At 40.8% G+C, this 15,327-nt stretch overlaps 1 protein-coding gene across 1 annotated transcript; it reads left to right on the forward strand.

Annotated features, from left to right (window-relative positions):
* Positions 1-656: 656 nt before the first annotated feature.
* Positions 657-14,884, forward strand: tbl3 (transducin beta like 3). Its single transcript, XM_058653075.1, has 23 exons — positions 657-821; positions 946-997; positions 1,294-1,389; positions 1,866-1,913; positions 2,014-2,155; positions 2,249-2,333; positions 2,566-2,736; positions 3,763-3,838; positions 4,177-4,273; positions 4,357-4,577; positions 4,935-5,076; positions 5,792-5,850; positions 6,031-6,137; positions 6,234-6,369; positions 7,057-7,296; positions 7,419-7,489; positions 8,862-9,018; positions 9,883-9,941; positions 10,547-10,650; positions 11,828-11,899; positions 12,167-12,325; positions 12,663-12,756; positions 14,082-14,884. Exons 1-23 carry the CDS (start codon positions 790-792, stop codon positions 14,470-14,472), a joined length of 2,811 nt encoding a protein of 936 aa, XP_058509058.1. The 5' UTR covers positions 657-789; the 3' UTR covers positions 14,473-14,884.
* The last annotated feature ends 443 nt before the right edge of the window (positions 14,885-15,327 follow it).

A 15,327-nucleotide genomic window follows, 5' to 3' on the forward strand; every position in this document is an offset into this window, starting at 1 on the left:
ACAAAACGAAGGCAGATATTGTCCTGCTGTTCCAGCAGCACAGCTCTGCCTCTACAAGTCTAACATTGACTTTTAACATGAATGACTCTAGAGCAGTGGTTCTCAAAAGTACCACCTGAGAAAATATTGAGCTCACAAAGTAATACCATTATCACCAACATTAAATGCAGTGGTGAATAAATAATTTACTCTCTCATCATCCTCCTCTTCCTCACATATACTTCAGACAGTGGAATAGCCAAATTAGATTAAGATGGAGGGAGAGATAGGGTGATTATTTAATTTATAATTTTTTGATATTTGTTTAATTTTCTACTCACTCCGATCACATAACCAGGTATATACAGTATGATCTTCTTCTTCAATGTACCACCAGTTTGAGAACCATGGTTCTATATGACTCTTTTGTTGTGAACAAAGTTAACAGTTATAATGAGGTTTGAATTATAACTATTATTGCTCACGAGACTCTGACGAATAAATGGCGTTCACTCACTATATAATAGTGTGCACAAACTAAAAAAATATATTTTAATCACAAGTTTACACATTTTATGAATGTATGCGTGTTTATACATAAAGTGGGATGCTACCAGCACTGAAAGTCTCTGGCCAATCACAGCGCCGTGCTTTCCAATGACGTACAATGAGTGCGACTCAGGCTATCAACATGCGGGGTGGATGTGTTGACTGAAACCAACGTGTGTTGAAAATTAAGTCAAATTTCGTCAACGCAGCTGCCATAATATTTAATTTAGTTTTAGAAAGGGTGTTTTTTCTGTTAGGAAGATGGCGAATACAAACCTTCAATTCAAGACAAAGTAAGGTTTTTAAAGAAAAATGTATTTTGGTGACACGACACCACACGTCCAGGCTACTAACACAAGCTAAGCTAATGTGTCACATAACGTTGCTACAGTCCTGTTTGTGCTCTTTTCCACGCAGTTATGCGGTTTCCAACAAGATTGAGCCGTTTTACAAAGGAGGGAAAGTGCAGGTGAGATGTCTGCTCTTTGCGGAAACAGTCTGTGTCACTAATGTCAGCACATATGATGATTATTATGTACACCTTAAGGGTGGTTTAGCTTGGCACTGTAAAAGTACTGTGAGTAACAAGTTTAAAATGGTGCAGAAAACGCCAAAAAATGTGTTTTTATTATCACAATCTCTTGACAACTTCACTGAATGGAAGATATTGTAGCTCTTTGGCTACAGACTGACTAGACTGATGGTGAGATTGTTTGAATCCGCTTTTTTTTATATATATATCTCCCTGTCTGTTTTGCTTTTCAGATCAGCAATGATGAGATTTACATCTTTTGCACCTGTGGCTCTCGTGTCAATGTTCTGGAGATCAGCACAGGGAAGATTGTCCACAGTGTTGAGCATGTGAGTTACAGTCTATGAAATTTACAGTAACAAGCACCTCAGTATCTGGGTGATTTTTTACAAGGTTTGAGGTTAACTTGTTGACAGATTTATCCTCATAGCATGAATAGTTGCTTATTTATTCTTAATGTTTATTCATTTAGTAATGTTTTCATTTGATGCAATAGTTGTTCTAATGAACATAACGTTTTGGTAAATTACTGCTTCTTTTAGTTGTTTCTGTTTAACAAGCTAATAGATATATCACAAGATAGATTTTAAAAACATGTACACATATTACATTGGATGCGCCTACTTGTCTTACACCGATAAAAGCCAAAGTTTAAATAATTTCTGTATTTTACTTTGTCATCCTTGCCTATTTTATAGTTCTGTATTAATTACACCCCTTCCTTCTCTAATAATTTCAGCAATATTTACATTTGTCATTTGATTACACTGAAATCCTGTTTTGTCCGGGCATGTTGTAACTACAGGATGATCTAGAGGACATCACATCTTTTGCACTCAGCTATGATGATGAGGTAAAGCAAACACCTAGACCACCTGTCAATGCTTGATTGTGAATTTGTCTCAAGTTTACAATGACAAATATTTATATTTTTGCTCTGTAACCCACCACAGCTGCTGGTAACAGCCAGCAGGGCTCTGCTGCTGAAGCAGTGGGACTGGAAGCAAGCTCAATGTACACGTTCCTGGAAGGCCATCCACACTGTGCCTGTAGCCAGTATGGCCTTTGACTCCACCTCTACACTCTTGGCCACAGGTCAGCTCACATTGGATTAGTACATGTCAGTTGCTCTTGCTGCATATACATTTTACAGTTAATAATATAATTTCTTCTTTTGTTGTCCCGTAGGTGGCTGTGATGGTACCATAAAGCTTTGGGATGTGTTGAAGCAATACTGCACACATAACCTGAAAGGGTCATCTGGTGTTGTGAAGTAAGTCTAGAGGTCTGTGGTCACATGGAGCTTATTTCTTATTGTTTCTGTGGAAGTCGTGAAAAAAATATTTAAAACATTTACTTTAAAAGTATTAAGATCAATAAGAACATTGTTTTACATATGAATATATATATCTTCACTAGTTAGAGATTACAGGTTAAACTTGAGGCTACTGGTTTTGTAATTACATTTGGAAACAATAGGTTTTTCTGTCTTTGTGTGTCTGCAGCCTTGTTCAGTTTCACCCAGACATCAGCCGACTGCAGCTCTTCTCCTCCTCTCTGGACTGCGGCATCCGGATATGGGACTTGAGCTCCAGTCAGTGTGTGTGTGTGCTGCAAAGCCACTACAGTGCAGTCACTTCCCTCTGCTTCAGCCCTGATGGTGACACGATGGTCAGGTATGTGCCGCTACCTTCAAAAAATGAATGCAGTATTGTTTATTTTATCCATTCTACATATGTCAGAGGGGCCACATGGTGGTGTAGTGGTTAGCACTCTCGCCTTGCAGCGAGAAGACCCGGGTTCGAGCCCCGGTTGGAACAAGGGCCTTTCTGCATGGAGTTTGCATGTTCTCCCCGTGTGTGCGTGGGTTCTCTCCGGGTTCTCCGGTTTCCTCCCACAGTCCAAAAACATGCAGTGTGGGGATAGGTAAATTGAACATTCTAAATTGACCATAGGAGTGAGTGTGAGAGTGAATGGTTGTTTGTCTCTATCTGTGTGTGGCCCTGCGATGGACTGGCGAACTGTCCAGGGTGTACCCCGCCTATCGCCCGATGAAGCTGAGATTGGCACAGCACCCCCCGCGACCCTCTGGTGGAGGATAAAGCGGTAGATGATGACTGACTGATGACTGACATACATCAGAGATTTAGACCCTGTTTCGATCTGTTAACATCTGTTCTGAGTTATACGATCATGTCCAGGTCTGGTCTGAACACTCCGAAACCCCCTTAAATACACCCTCTGAACCAGTCAACAAAACCACATACGTAGGTGGCCACATTCTTGAGGTGCATGAATGCATCCAATTAGTCCGTAGGATGGATTAAAGACCGCCTCCTAAGCTGTCTCAGAATCACTCTGTCTGTATCATTTTAGACTGCTTATTTTAATGCTTCGTTAATTTGGCCAACCCTATTAGAGCAACTCAACTGGAACTGCAAAACTTTCTTTGCATTCTTTTGGTTCCCAGTACATTATTATTTTGGGCTTAAAACTGTTGTGAATTACAAAAAAACATGTGCTAAAAATGCAATAAATCACAACTATTAACTGTTGAACTTTTGTGATGAATCTTCATTGAGAAAATAATAATTCTTTGAATGACCTAATTAATGCTGATCGTCGTATATGCTTTTTTCTTTCTAATGGTGAAAATATTATTTTCTTCTAAAGCTACTTGTGTGCTGATCTGTATTTTATAGTTCTGGCAGAGATAAGATCTGCACAGTCTGGGACCTTGAGACTCGTAAACCCAAGAGAACTGTTCCTGTCTATGAGGTAGGACTGCGAAATTAAAAGATACAATGCTGAAGGGCATCATACCTTATTTTATTTATATCTACAGTATATAGCATTTTGTAGTCTTGACCCCTCAAAGCACTTTATACTAGACATTTTGCCATTCACTCACACGGTGATGCAATGCATCTACATTTAGTGCTTTTTCTATCACATATCTATCATGCCCATTCACATGCAGTCAGTCATCAGGAACAACTTTACGTTAAGTGTTGTTCCTAGGGACACATTGGCATGTACACTAGAGGGGTAGGTGATCAAACAAGTGATTCCGAAATGTATCTGATTATAGCTGTGTGTGTTGTCTTGGTCTCCAGGCTGTAGAGGGCGTTGCACTGTTGCCAGAAGATGAAGATTTCTCTCAGATTGGCGTGAAGAGCAAAGACCTGCATTTCATCACTGCTGGCAGCAAAGGTTTGTTTTTCTTTTTCACTGTTTTGACTCATTTGTTTCTGTGTTTCCTTAAACTCACCCCTTGTCTCTCCCCTTCTCTGAAGGTGTGTTGAGAGTGTGGGAGGCCACTACAGCACGCTGTGTCTACACCCAGGCCCTTCCCTCCACCCTCACCCCTGCTTCTGAGGACGAGCAGGAGAAGGACGATGACCCTCGCAGTCTAACGTACCTGCTTTACCTGCCCACATCTAATAAGCTGGCCACAGTCACTGCTGAACACAACATAGTGCTTTACCAGCTGCCTGCCCTCACCACACAGCAGCAGGTGGGTAAAAGACAAATGTGTAATTCTATTAATTTTAACACAAGAGGAAATGTGTTTAGTTATTTTGCCTCTGTGTCTGTTTTAATAATACCAAAATAAGTTTGCAATCACATCATCCAGTGATAATAAATATTTGGTAAAGCAGTTATTATTAGCAGATTCATTAATGTCACACTGGTGACCTCAGACATCTTGGCCTGGTTCCAATGACTTGTGCAGACTTGGCATTATCATCCATCCTCAATGATCCGATGAACAGTCCTGCTTAAGGTTGTCCACAACTGTATCTCCAGACACCTGTTAATACTTGGTCTGAACAGCAGCCAAATTAATAAACACTCATTCTTCCTCTTCCAGTTTGTGGGTTACAGTGACGAGGTGCTGGATGTGAAGTTTCTGGGTAAAGACGACAGTCACATCGTGGTGGCCACTAACAGTTGCCAGCTTAAAGTGTTTGAGCTGCTCAACAACAGCTGCCAGATCCTCTATGGACACACAGGTCAGTCAACAGCAGAGGGCAGCATGTGTTTATTTAGATCTTCATGTGAAATGTTTCACAGTGCAGAGGCAGAGAGTCTCTCAGGTCTAGCCGTTTACATGTAAAAGTGTATAGCAAAAAAAGTATTTTCCTGGAAAGTGCAATCAATTGCAGAAATGCTGAATTGTCTCAGGAAAATAGAATAGAAATACTTTAATTATCCCCAATGGGAAATTGTTTCAACATAGCAGCAATACAAACAAATATTATAAACATAAAATGTAATGTAAACATAAAATGTGCAACAGTGGGGAAAAAAACTATACTGCAATAATAAAGGAATGGCATAAAGGAGAGCAATGGAAAGAAAATGTGCATTGTGCAAATGAGCAGGTTTTTTTTGTTTTACAGAGAGTTATTGTAAGTCTTGATGGCTGATGGCAGGAATTACTTCCTGAATCTGTCCTTGTGACAGCGGAGCTGTCTGACTCTCTTAAAAAAGACATTTGAAACTAATTCACTATGGTTAGATTTGCTGGCAGTTATTATTAAATGAAAATGAGTTATTATAATGATATATCTCTTTACAACAAAGCTTACCATAGCAAACAATTAAAGCTATCATTTTCAGAACGAGGATCTTAGACATTCAGGTTGTCTCATCTTTACTTGCTGAGCAGGTCAGATTGTGTTGTGATCCTTATCTGCTGTAACTCTATCTATATTTCTTCCACAGATACGGTCTTGTCACTGGATGTGTTCAAGAAAGGTTCCCTCTTTGCAAGCTGTGCGAAGGTGAGCTCACATCTTTGCATAATCTAGCACTGCAGATAAGGAACAGAAAAAGAAAGATTAATTAACTCCACAAATGTCAACACCCTCAGACTCAAAAGACTCGTAATCTCTAAATAGAGAAACAAAAAAACATTTAAGCAAAGAGTAATAGTTGTATGGTGTGTCGTTGTCTGCCTTCAGGACAGGTCAGTGCGTGTGTGGAAGATGGACAGTGACAGTGGTCAGGTGCGATGTGTGGCTCAAGGCTCCAGCCACGCAAATGCCGTGGGCTCCATCACCTGCTCCAGGTAACAACTACATTCCTCCAGTCACTCATGTTTAGATGCAAAACTGACTGTTTGTGAATGTGCTTGATGTTGATCCATCTTTGTCTTTGTGTCAAGGATGAAAGCGTCTTTCATAGTGTCTGGCAGTCAGGACTGCACAGTAAAGGTGTGGGACCTGCCAGTGGACTTGCCTTCGACAGAGGAGGACATGCATGAGCTGACCGCTCGCTCCACGGAGAAGGCGCATGATAAGGTAGCTGGCTCGACTGACATCTTCAAAAATTATGTAAAGTCAGGATATGTGTGCCATTTTTTTTTTTAACTCCAGGAAATTTAAATGTTGTAACAAACCCTCTGAGTTAAATAGCAGCTTATATGCATATATTAATAACACACACACACAGCTGTCAGTCTCCAGTCTCTTTTTTCTATCAATACAGAACTTTTATGAATGGTGATTCTTACCACAAGGAAGTTCAAGGAGTGCATTTGTAAGATACTGGAAAACATTTTCCTGCTACACCTACACCGAAAATAACAAATGAATGATTGTCCATCAGGGCATCTTAACGTAGTTTGCCAAATCAAAACTGTCATGATGTCAATTTAAGTTGAGTAATGTTTCAGGAACATCCATATCTGTGTTTGAGCCTTTGTCTGCTTTCATGGTTGTGTCATATCAGAATCATCTTTATTGACCAAGCATGTGAACACATACACGGAACGTCTCTTCTCAAATAATGTATACACAAAAATGGTAGAAATACAGCAGAAGGAAGTCTGAATAAATCTATTAATACTGACTATCCTATATATGTGGCATAACTTTTATTTATTTTAAAATCCTCTGCCTTTGTACTACGGTTTTAAGTATGACTATTCAAAGATTTAATAAGGGTTTTCCTTATTTTCTCATCTTCCTCTACTCTTGTTTCTCCAGGATGTAAACAGCGTTGCAGTGTCACCCAATGACAAGCTTTTGGCCTCAGGCTCCCAGGACCGTACTGCCAAGCTGTGGTCGCTGGCAGGGGAAGGGAACATAGGCTTGCTGGGTGTATTTCGTGGTCATCGTCGTGGTGTCTGGGCCGTGTGCTTCTCTCCTGTCGACCAGGTGCTGGCCACATCCTCTGCAGATGGCACCACCAAGCTCTGGAGCCTGCAAGACTTCAGCTGCCTTAAGGTGAGAGGCTAGGCTGAATGTGAAGATATCATAAAGAGGTGCTTTGTGACAGCACTTTGTCCAGATAACAGGCGTCTGAAGTAGAAATGATGTGATTGTTTTTGTTCTCCTGTCTTCTTTAGACATTTGAGGGACACGATGCATCAGTTTTGAAAGTCGTATTTGTGAGCCGAGGCACTCAGCTTCTAACAAGGTAACTCTAAATGTCTCATGTCACACACTCTTCCATAGTGCATACAGTAAATGTTCCAGTACACATTAACTTTCAGTATACTGTGTCTCAAGCTTTGCTGGTCTTTATGTCTGTCAAATTCTGTGATGATTGGCATTTGGATTGGAAGGATGTGACTGAAAGATGGTTGGTTATATTCTTATCAAGCTGTCAATGAGTTGAACTCGTATAACATGTGTACGTAATGCTCAAGCATGTCTTGAATAAACCTGGGTTAGTAGACCTTATTCCCAAGAGAGATTTCTCGACATAAAATTGTAGAACAAACACAGGTTTTACCAGTAACCTGTGTTAATTTAGGTTCCACACCAGGTTTAAGAAAGCCAGGGTTGTGCTATTGTTCAATGCATACATGTTTCCCATGTTTTTTAGATGTATTCCAAAAACTTTTGCACAGTAAAAAATATGCACATTTTATACTAAGTTTAGTGCAAACTCAAAGTAAAGTGAGGACGGTTTAAAAGAAAACCCAAACAATTAATCTCACACAATGCCCAGTAAAACAAAAGGCTTAAATCAAGACAAGACATGTTGAATAAAAAGGAAAAAGTCAGCTCAGTGTTAGTGAGTTAACTGTAACTTCACTAAAATGCCGTTGGTCCCATTATGGTTTGAACGTAAGGGTTGTATTTTAGATTATATAGGAATAAGATAAGACTTTTGGAAACAATGGCACAGTCAACTACACTTCCTTGGGTCGTATCAGTGATGATTTAAGTTAACTACTAGTGGTGAATACAAAGCGTCTCTGTCAGTAACAGTTCCACCTTGTTATATGGCCAAGAAAATAATTCCTGAGGTTTTACCTTTCACCAATGAATTTCCTCATTTCCTCAAAATTCAATTTTGCAACTAAGCAATCAGCTGCAAGTCGACAGCTCCCTACACTACGTGAATGATGATGTGATATGCTATTTCAGATGTGTTAGTATGTAAAAAGGTTATTCATGACATGGACCATTTGTGTTTAAAATGCTGCATTAACATCAAGACCTCAAGTGGAGAGTGCTTCAACAGTGGGATTAGATTCCTCAGCGAAATGCTAGTAGTCATTTATTTAAAAACTATACCAAAGGTAGCATGTCCACATTTGGCAGTCGAAAGATATATGCCTTGTAAATAATACTTAAAGATCAATTTGCTGACTAGATGAGCAAAGATTATTTTGTCACTTCTCCAGTATGAACACACTACACACCCCCATGAATAATTAGTGTGTATTGCAGTCTAGATCTAGAGGACAGTTATGTATCTAGTGATTTCTGTCTTTGTGAAAGTGACGGACAATTTTTGTTTTTTTTGTTTTTTTTAAATGCTCCCTTTCCATCCTTAGTGGGTCAGATGGTTTGGTCAAGCTGTGGACCATAAAGACCAATGAGTGTGTGAAAACACTGGACGCCCACCAAGACAAAGTGTGGGGTCTCCACGCCAGCTGCAAAGATGACAAGATGGTGACTGGGTCAGCGGACTCCAATATCACTGTGTGGTTGGTAAGTGGGAAAAGAGAAGATTAAAGTCCCTATGAGATCACTTTGAGATCTTTGATGACTCATCTTGTACTCGGGGAGAGTATAATAAGTTGCATCCAATTGAATGCTGTATGATTATTTTCATTGCCTTGCCCCAAACCAACATGCCATTCAGATGCCATTATGGGAATGAGCCTGTGTTTCTTGTCTATTGATTTAAACTTGTATGCCTTCATTCTAAAAATGTCCTCAACACTGCAGATATTAGCAAAGGTGGTGGCAAGAATTCCCCCACAGCAGTCTTTCATGTTCATCATGCTGTGCGATTTCTGTAACACCCATTCAGCAATATTTGCCATTCTAAATGCCAATTACTATGGTGACAAGACCCATCTTCACAGCTTGTATTAACCAGTAAAGTCTGCAGAAGCTACGTTGTCAAGTTGCAAATTATGCTAATATTGAGAAATGAGGGCATCTGAAAATAATGCTTGCTTGCATAACCAGTTGTACCGTAATAGTGTAATGCTCCGTCTCTCCGAACAGCCCTACCAATTATTTGGACTACCTCTCATTCGCACATTCAATTCTAAGAAATGAGCCCCAAACTAAAGTTATGAATTGATAACTTAAATCAGCAAGTCAGGTTGACTGAATAATGTCATGGCAACTGGGCTGAAGTGTGTATACAAAGACCTTTTATATGTGTTATCGGCTCAGTCAAAAGAAATGTGCAGTAGTAACTTCACCACACACTTAAGTCTGATTGTTTGTCGCCGACCTATCACACAGACTGATCTTTCTCTGATAATGGGAGGAGGAAAAAATGAGGGAAACTTCAGGGATTGACGAATTATCAGAAAATGTTTTGTCTTCTAACCCTAGGATGTGACAGAAGTGGAACTGGCAGAGGAGCAGGCAAAACAGGAGGATCAAATCCTCAAGTAAGTGACACACATTATCTTTCAGTTATGAGAAAAATCCATTGTGTTTACCTGAAGTGGTGGACACACCGTTTTATCATGTTTTTGTTGGAGGTTTTGCTCAGTCCCAAACCTTGTGTGTCTCTGCTTGTGTCTTTGAATAAATAGAGGCTGTGTGTTAGCCTAAGGTGGACCTCAGTGGGTCACAGTTCAAGTGTTGCGTGCATGTGTGCGTGTGTATGTGTGCCTGCCTCCCTGCGTGCGTGCGTGCGTGCGTGCGTGTGTGCGTGCGTGTGTGTGTGTGTGTGCACAGGTGTGTCTACTCTGGTATTCTGATAAACATCTCAGCTTCCAGACAATTGATTATATCTTTGCTAAATGAATGTTTGCTCACTGCTGCCTGTAGACTTTCCCACACACATTTGCATTGATTTTGAAATCAGTTTACTCAACAGATGGATTATTACCAGGTCTTACTACAGACAGACATATTGTATATTGCGTGGTATTGAGTATTGATGTCAGTCCTTGGCGATTTTTGGCTGTTTAAAAATGGCTGCTTTTGGTACAAATCCTCAAAGATGCATTCAGGTGCAGGTGTGTTGATGTGTTAATTGTGTCTAAAGGCAGCAGGAGTTGTCCAATCTGCTTCAAGAGAAGAAGTACCTCAAGGCCCTGGGTCTTGCCATCTCACTGGACCAGCCGTACACCGTGCTCACTGTGATCAAAGGTATTTTGTCCCACATGTCTGTCTCTACTGTCTCTTTATTGATTCCAAAATATATTCGGTTGTCCTTAAGACTGGAGTAATCAGAATATCTTTGGTGTTATTGACCAATCCATCCATCCATCTTCTACTGCTTTATCCTTGACATGAGGGTCGCGTGGGCGCTGTGTCAATCTCAGCTGATATAGGGCGATAGGCGGGGTACAACCTGGACAGTTTGCCAGTCCCTCACAGGGCTTATTGGCCAATCATTCTATAATAATCTTTCCTTATAATGTAAATTAAGTAATTTGAGATCTCCTCTAGGCTCTGTTTAGAGTCTTGGACACAACGGGTGATACTAGTTTAGACAGAGATTGAGAGAGGGTAATCTGTTGGCTGCTCCACTTAGGTGACATGCATACAAGTTTCTCCAGGGGAAAATTTGCTATTTCATCAACTGCCGATGCTACATAGCAACCACAGAGAACAAAAAGAGTGTGGGTCAGTAAACACAACTAGAGGAAGCACTCAGAGGGGCCAGACCTCTGTGTCAGGATCTCCACCAAACTTGAGTGCTTTCTTCCTTGATCCCTAAATCAATCAATCAAATGAAAACCTGTTTACTTTTTGAGTTATGCTGCTTACACACCGCGGCCTAAAACTAAAGGACTCTCTTGACACATGTGATGGAGAGATTGCCTCACCTGTAGGGAGGGACTCCAGACAGAGATATTTTAGTATTTTAACGCGCTCAACACGAGACTCGTAGCGCACATGTTTTCACTTGGTTTCATCTTGACTATGTGTCACCAGCATAGCCCTGCTCAGACAGCACAGTGCTCAAAAACCCCCAAAAAACACACCCATATTTCACGGCGTTTGTCTTGACGGTCTCTTTTGTCGCCTCAATGGCACAGGAAAAACAACAAGTTGTTTCTTTCATAACAGTGTTGGGAATGTTGGGACAATTGTTCAGTAAACGTCATGTCCTTTGTTACTTTAAGGCAGTGACTGCAGCTGACCAAAACCAAGAGATTACTGGGTGAAAGTATCGTCTGTACTGTTGTAAATTTGTTGTAAACTGTTGTCTTCAGTATCATGTCACATATTATTTGTTAAACAAGATTAAGGATAATGAAAGTGGCCACTAAAAACCTTAAATGAGGCCACTGACTGTCTGCCGTCTCTGTTTTCATAGCAATCCGTCAGGGTGAAGACAGACAGGAGCTGTTGGAGAAGACGCTACTAAAACTACGACTGGATCAAAAAGGTATCGGGTTCAAATTCACTCCAAAAAATTAAAAATCATGAATACTTGAGCATCCAAGAATTTAAACCATCCCACTCATATATGATGTAATTAATCTCAAGAATATGTTAATTAGAACTTCCAGAACATTTACCAAATACATCTTCAATTTCATCCACTGCTTTCCTACTAGGATGTGATCTAGTTTTTTAACCTTCCCTTCCTTTCCCTCCTTTCCACCTTCAACACTGGCTTCTGCCCGACACTCAACCCTGTATTGTCTTCCAGAGTCACTCCTGCGCTACTGTGTAGTGTGGAACACCAACGCCCGAAACTGTCAGGATGCTCAGGCCGTCCTCCAGGTTCTCCTCACACACCTGCCGCCCGAGGAGCTGCTGCAGTACCAAGGCGCCCGAACACACCTGGAGGGCCTCATTCCGTATACAGGTTAGAGGAGAACGCTGTCATGCTGTTTTTGTTTCCCTCTGAGTGTTCGGTGCATATCCTCACAATGACATGGTGGTACATTCTCGTGTACCTTGAAGTGAAAGCTGACTTCAAAGTGACAAACGACATATTTACTTTCTGCCTTTGTACATTTGACTCAAACATGGTAAACCAGAGAAACTGGATGTTTGAGTCTCCTTTCCTCATTTTTTTTCCTGGACAGAGTTACAAAGCCAAAACGGATGGAAAAAATCACATTATTGTGGAGGCAGAGCCACAGTTTCCTGTAACCCACTTCTTTGACACAACTCACCAATTTCTCCTCTTTCTCCTACAGAGAGGCACATGCAGAGGATTGGACATTTACTGCAGGCGTCCATGTTCCTTAACTACATGTGGCAGAAGATGAGAGTGGCTGGAGCTCCATCCAGGTGAGAGAGCCTTAGAGACTCGAGTCATTGTCAGACATGAACTCCGAGTAATGTCTGCTACGTTCGAATTACCAGCCACATTATTCAAATATGATTCATTACAGTTCAGACTTGATGGTTTTTATTCTTGACTACTAAAATGAAATGTCTTGCTGCTGAAAGTGACTGCCCTCTCAAATAGCCCTAAAACACACAAATGCCCTATCGCATGAGTCATCGTCAACAACAGAATATGTCATACTTGATATCAAAGCAGGGGATATGTGTCAGTGCTCAGCACATGTATGCTGGCAAAAAGCCACATGGATTATGATATGATCATTCTCATTCATGTTGCATGGCCTGAAGTTTTTAATGAACATTTTCTATCAACACTGAATGTTTCCTGTTACATTGTAACCTTAAATATGTTGATCACTTGTCAGTGGCTTTGGATAAATGCGTCTGCCAAATTACTAAATCTAATAAACGGATATATATCTGAACTAGGGTCACACAATATCACAGTCAATCAGTCGAGTCATTCTGATATGACTCATTTCAGCCTGGTAATCTGAATGTAGCCTTCAATCTTGACATTCTCTTGAGTTTGCTTTCCACACATCATGAAGGCAGCAGGACATTGTCTGGGTGAGATGTGTTCATAACAGCAGGAGTTGCTTCACCAGATAATCTCCGGATTGCAGTACCTGTTGAAAGTAGCTTTACATTGTTTGTATAATGTTTCACGTCATAGAGACTCACTTGTCCCACTTGATAAAAAAAAAAGGCTGTCTTGTGATCTTTTCATCTCAATGTGGGTCAAACCTGCCACTAACAGTCAAAGTCTCCAGTGGTTGAATTCTCTCTGTGAGGTATGCTGCTGAGCAGGATTCTTACCATTGAACCTGGCGAGATTAAAATGTTCTATTCGACAATGTGGCACAAACTTTGCCTCACTATTAACATTAACCACATTGTGACTGGCCAGATAAATTATAAGAACCAGGTATGAAATTCAAGCTCTAATGATGATGATGATGAGCTAGTGCTCATTTTACACAGAATAAACTACATTGTTTGACAGGTTTGAGTTTGTTATGCAGTCTCAGCTGCACATTTGCATATATGAACTGAATATTTTAAATGTCACGTCGTTACCAGCATACCGTCCGATTAGCTAGGTGTCAACCTGTCAAAAGCAAAACTTCAGAAAACTTTGATCATTGTCCAAAAAACTCACAGCTCCAATATCACTCACTCACTCACTCATCGTCTACCGCTTTACTGAAATGTCTTTGATGTGTCACCTTACATAATGGATAATCCATGTTATTTCTGTCTAGTATGGGTCAAGATGAAGAAATGGACACCACTCCCCTTTCACAGACCACCAAACCTTTCTTCGCGATCGACAAGGAGAAAGAAAATGGCAGCGGCGAGGAGAGCCGAGATGCCGGTGACGACGGCGATAGCGGACAAGATGAAGATCCAAATTGCCCGGTTGAGGATGAGGATGAGGATGACGGCGAGGTCAGCGTCGTCGTCATGAAAGCCTCCGTAAACAACGGGAGACTGGAAAACGGAGAAAGCAGAGCAACAAATGCCGCCCACCACTCTGGAAGTGAGGAGAGCTCGGATGAAGACGACATAGGGGAAAATGAGATCGATCAAACCAAAACGGCGAAATGTCTCCCAGTTTCGTCTGCACCTCAGTGTCCAGCTTTCACCAGCTGACAGGGATCAGGAAGCTGAGGACAGATGACTCACTCCCTCTCAGGAGACCCTCTTATCTCGGACGATTAGCTGGAGGAACACACTGAATGTGTCGCTGTGCAGGAAGAGACGGGGGGTGGGATGATGACACAGAAAACGGTAGTCTCTGTCCTCATGTCCTCAGACGAGATGGACAGAATGGAGTCAAGGATGGAGGAGGGACAGGTGAAAAGGAGCTACATAAGTGACTTCACATCCCTCATAGCAAATACCAACACCCATTGTCTGGTTCTGGAATGCTGCACAGTCCTGATCCACTGGCTCTACCACAGCACAGCAAGCTCCTTAAATTACCATACATTATTTTTTATGTAATACACATTTTTATAAAAGGAAAAATAGGTTTGTTGTGATTAAAACGAGTTAAAAATGAGTTGCATGTTCTGTTACGTGAATTTGTTGAGCAGTGTTTAGATTTTGCAGCAGACGTAGTGACTGCTGTAAAAAATGTGTGAGTTGCAAGTTTTTTTTTTACCCCCGAGTTTCTTCATATTTTACAAAGGTGGAGGAGATGCACATGTGACTTTAGTCTTCTCAATCCAAACACAAACAAGTCCACACAGACACTGTCACACATGATCAAATGCTTTTATTTGTTCCCAACTCTTCAGTAACTTATTAATATACCCAATATTAATTTTACAAGGTCTATACTTGGGTGTATATTCTATTTAAATTTCACTCAAACATGCTCTTGAAAACAGTCTGCACATACTTGTTCTTGATGATAACTCATAAGTGCATATAAGGCACAACACAAGGTTTCCAGTATGGAAAATAAATCCTTCAAAAACAGTAAAGAGACGAGTGGTGAGT

This window comes from Solea solea, chromosome 16 (genome assembly GCF_958295425.1).
Source record: "Solea solea chromosome 16, fSolSol10.1, whole genome shotgun sequence".
NCBI lineage: Eukaryota > Metazoa > Chordata > Actinopteri > Pleuronectiformes > Soleidae > Solea > Solea solea.

Bases quoted from the DNA above. Each gene is read 5' to 3' on its own strand.
- tbl3 (XM_058653075.1), top strand. From the start codon at position 790: ATGGCGAATACAAACCTTCAATTCAAGACAAA. The intron at 5,077-5,791 runs GTCAGTCAACAG...TTTCTTCCACAG, and splicing joins GATCCTCTATGGACACACAG to ATACGGTCTTGTCACTGGAT. The intron at 6,370-7,056 runs GTAGCTGGCTCG...TTGTTTCTCCAG, and splicing joins CGGAGAAGGCGCATGATAAG to GATGTAAACAGCGTTGCAGT.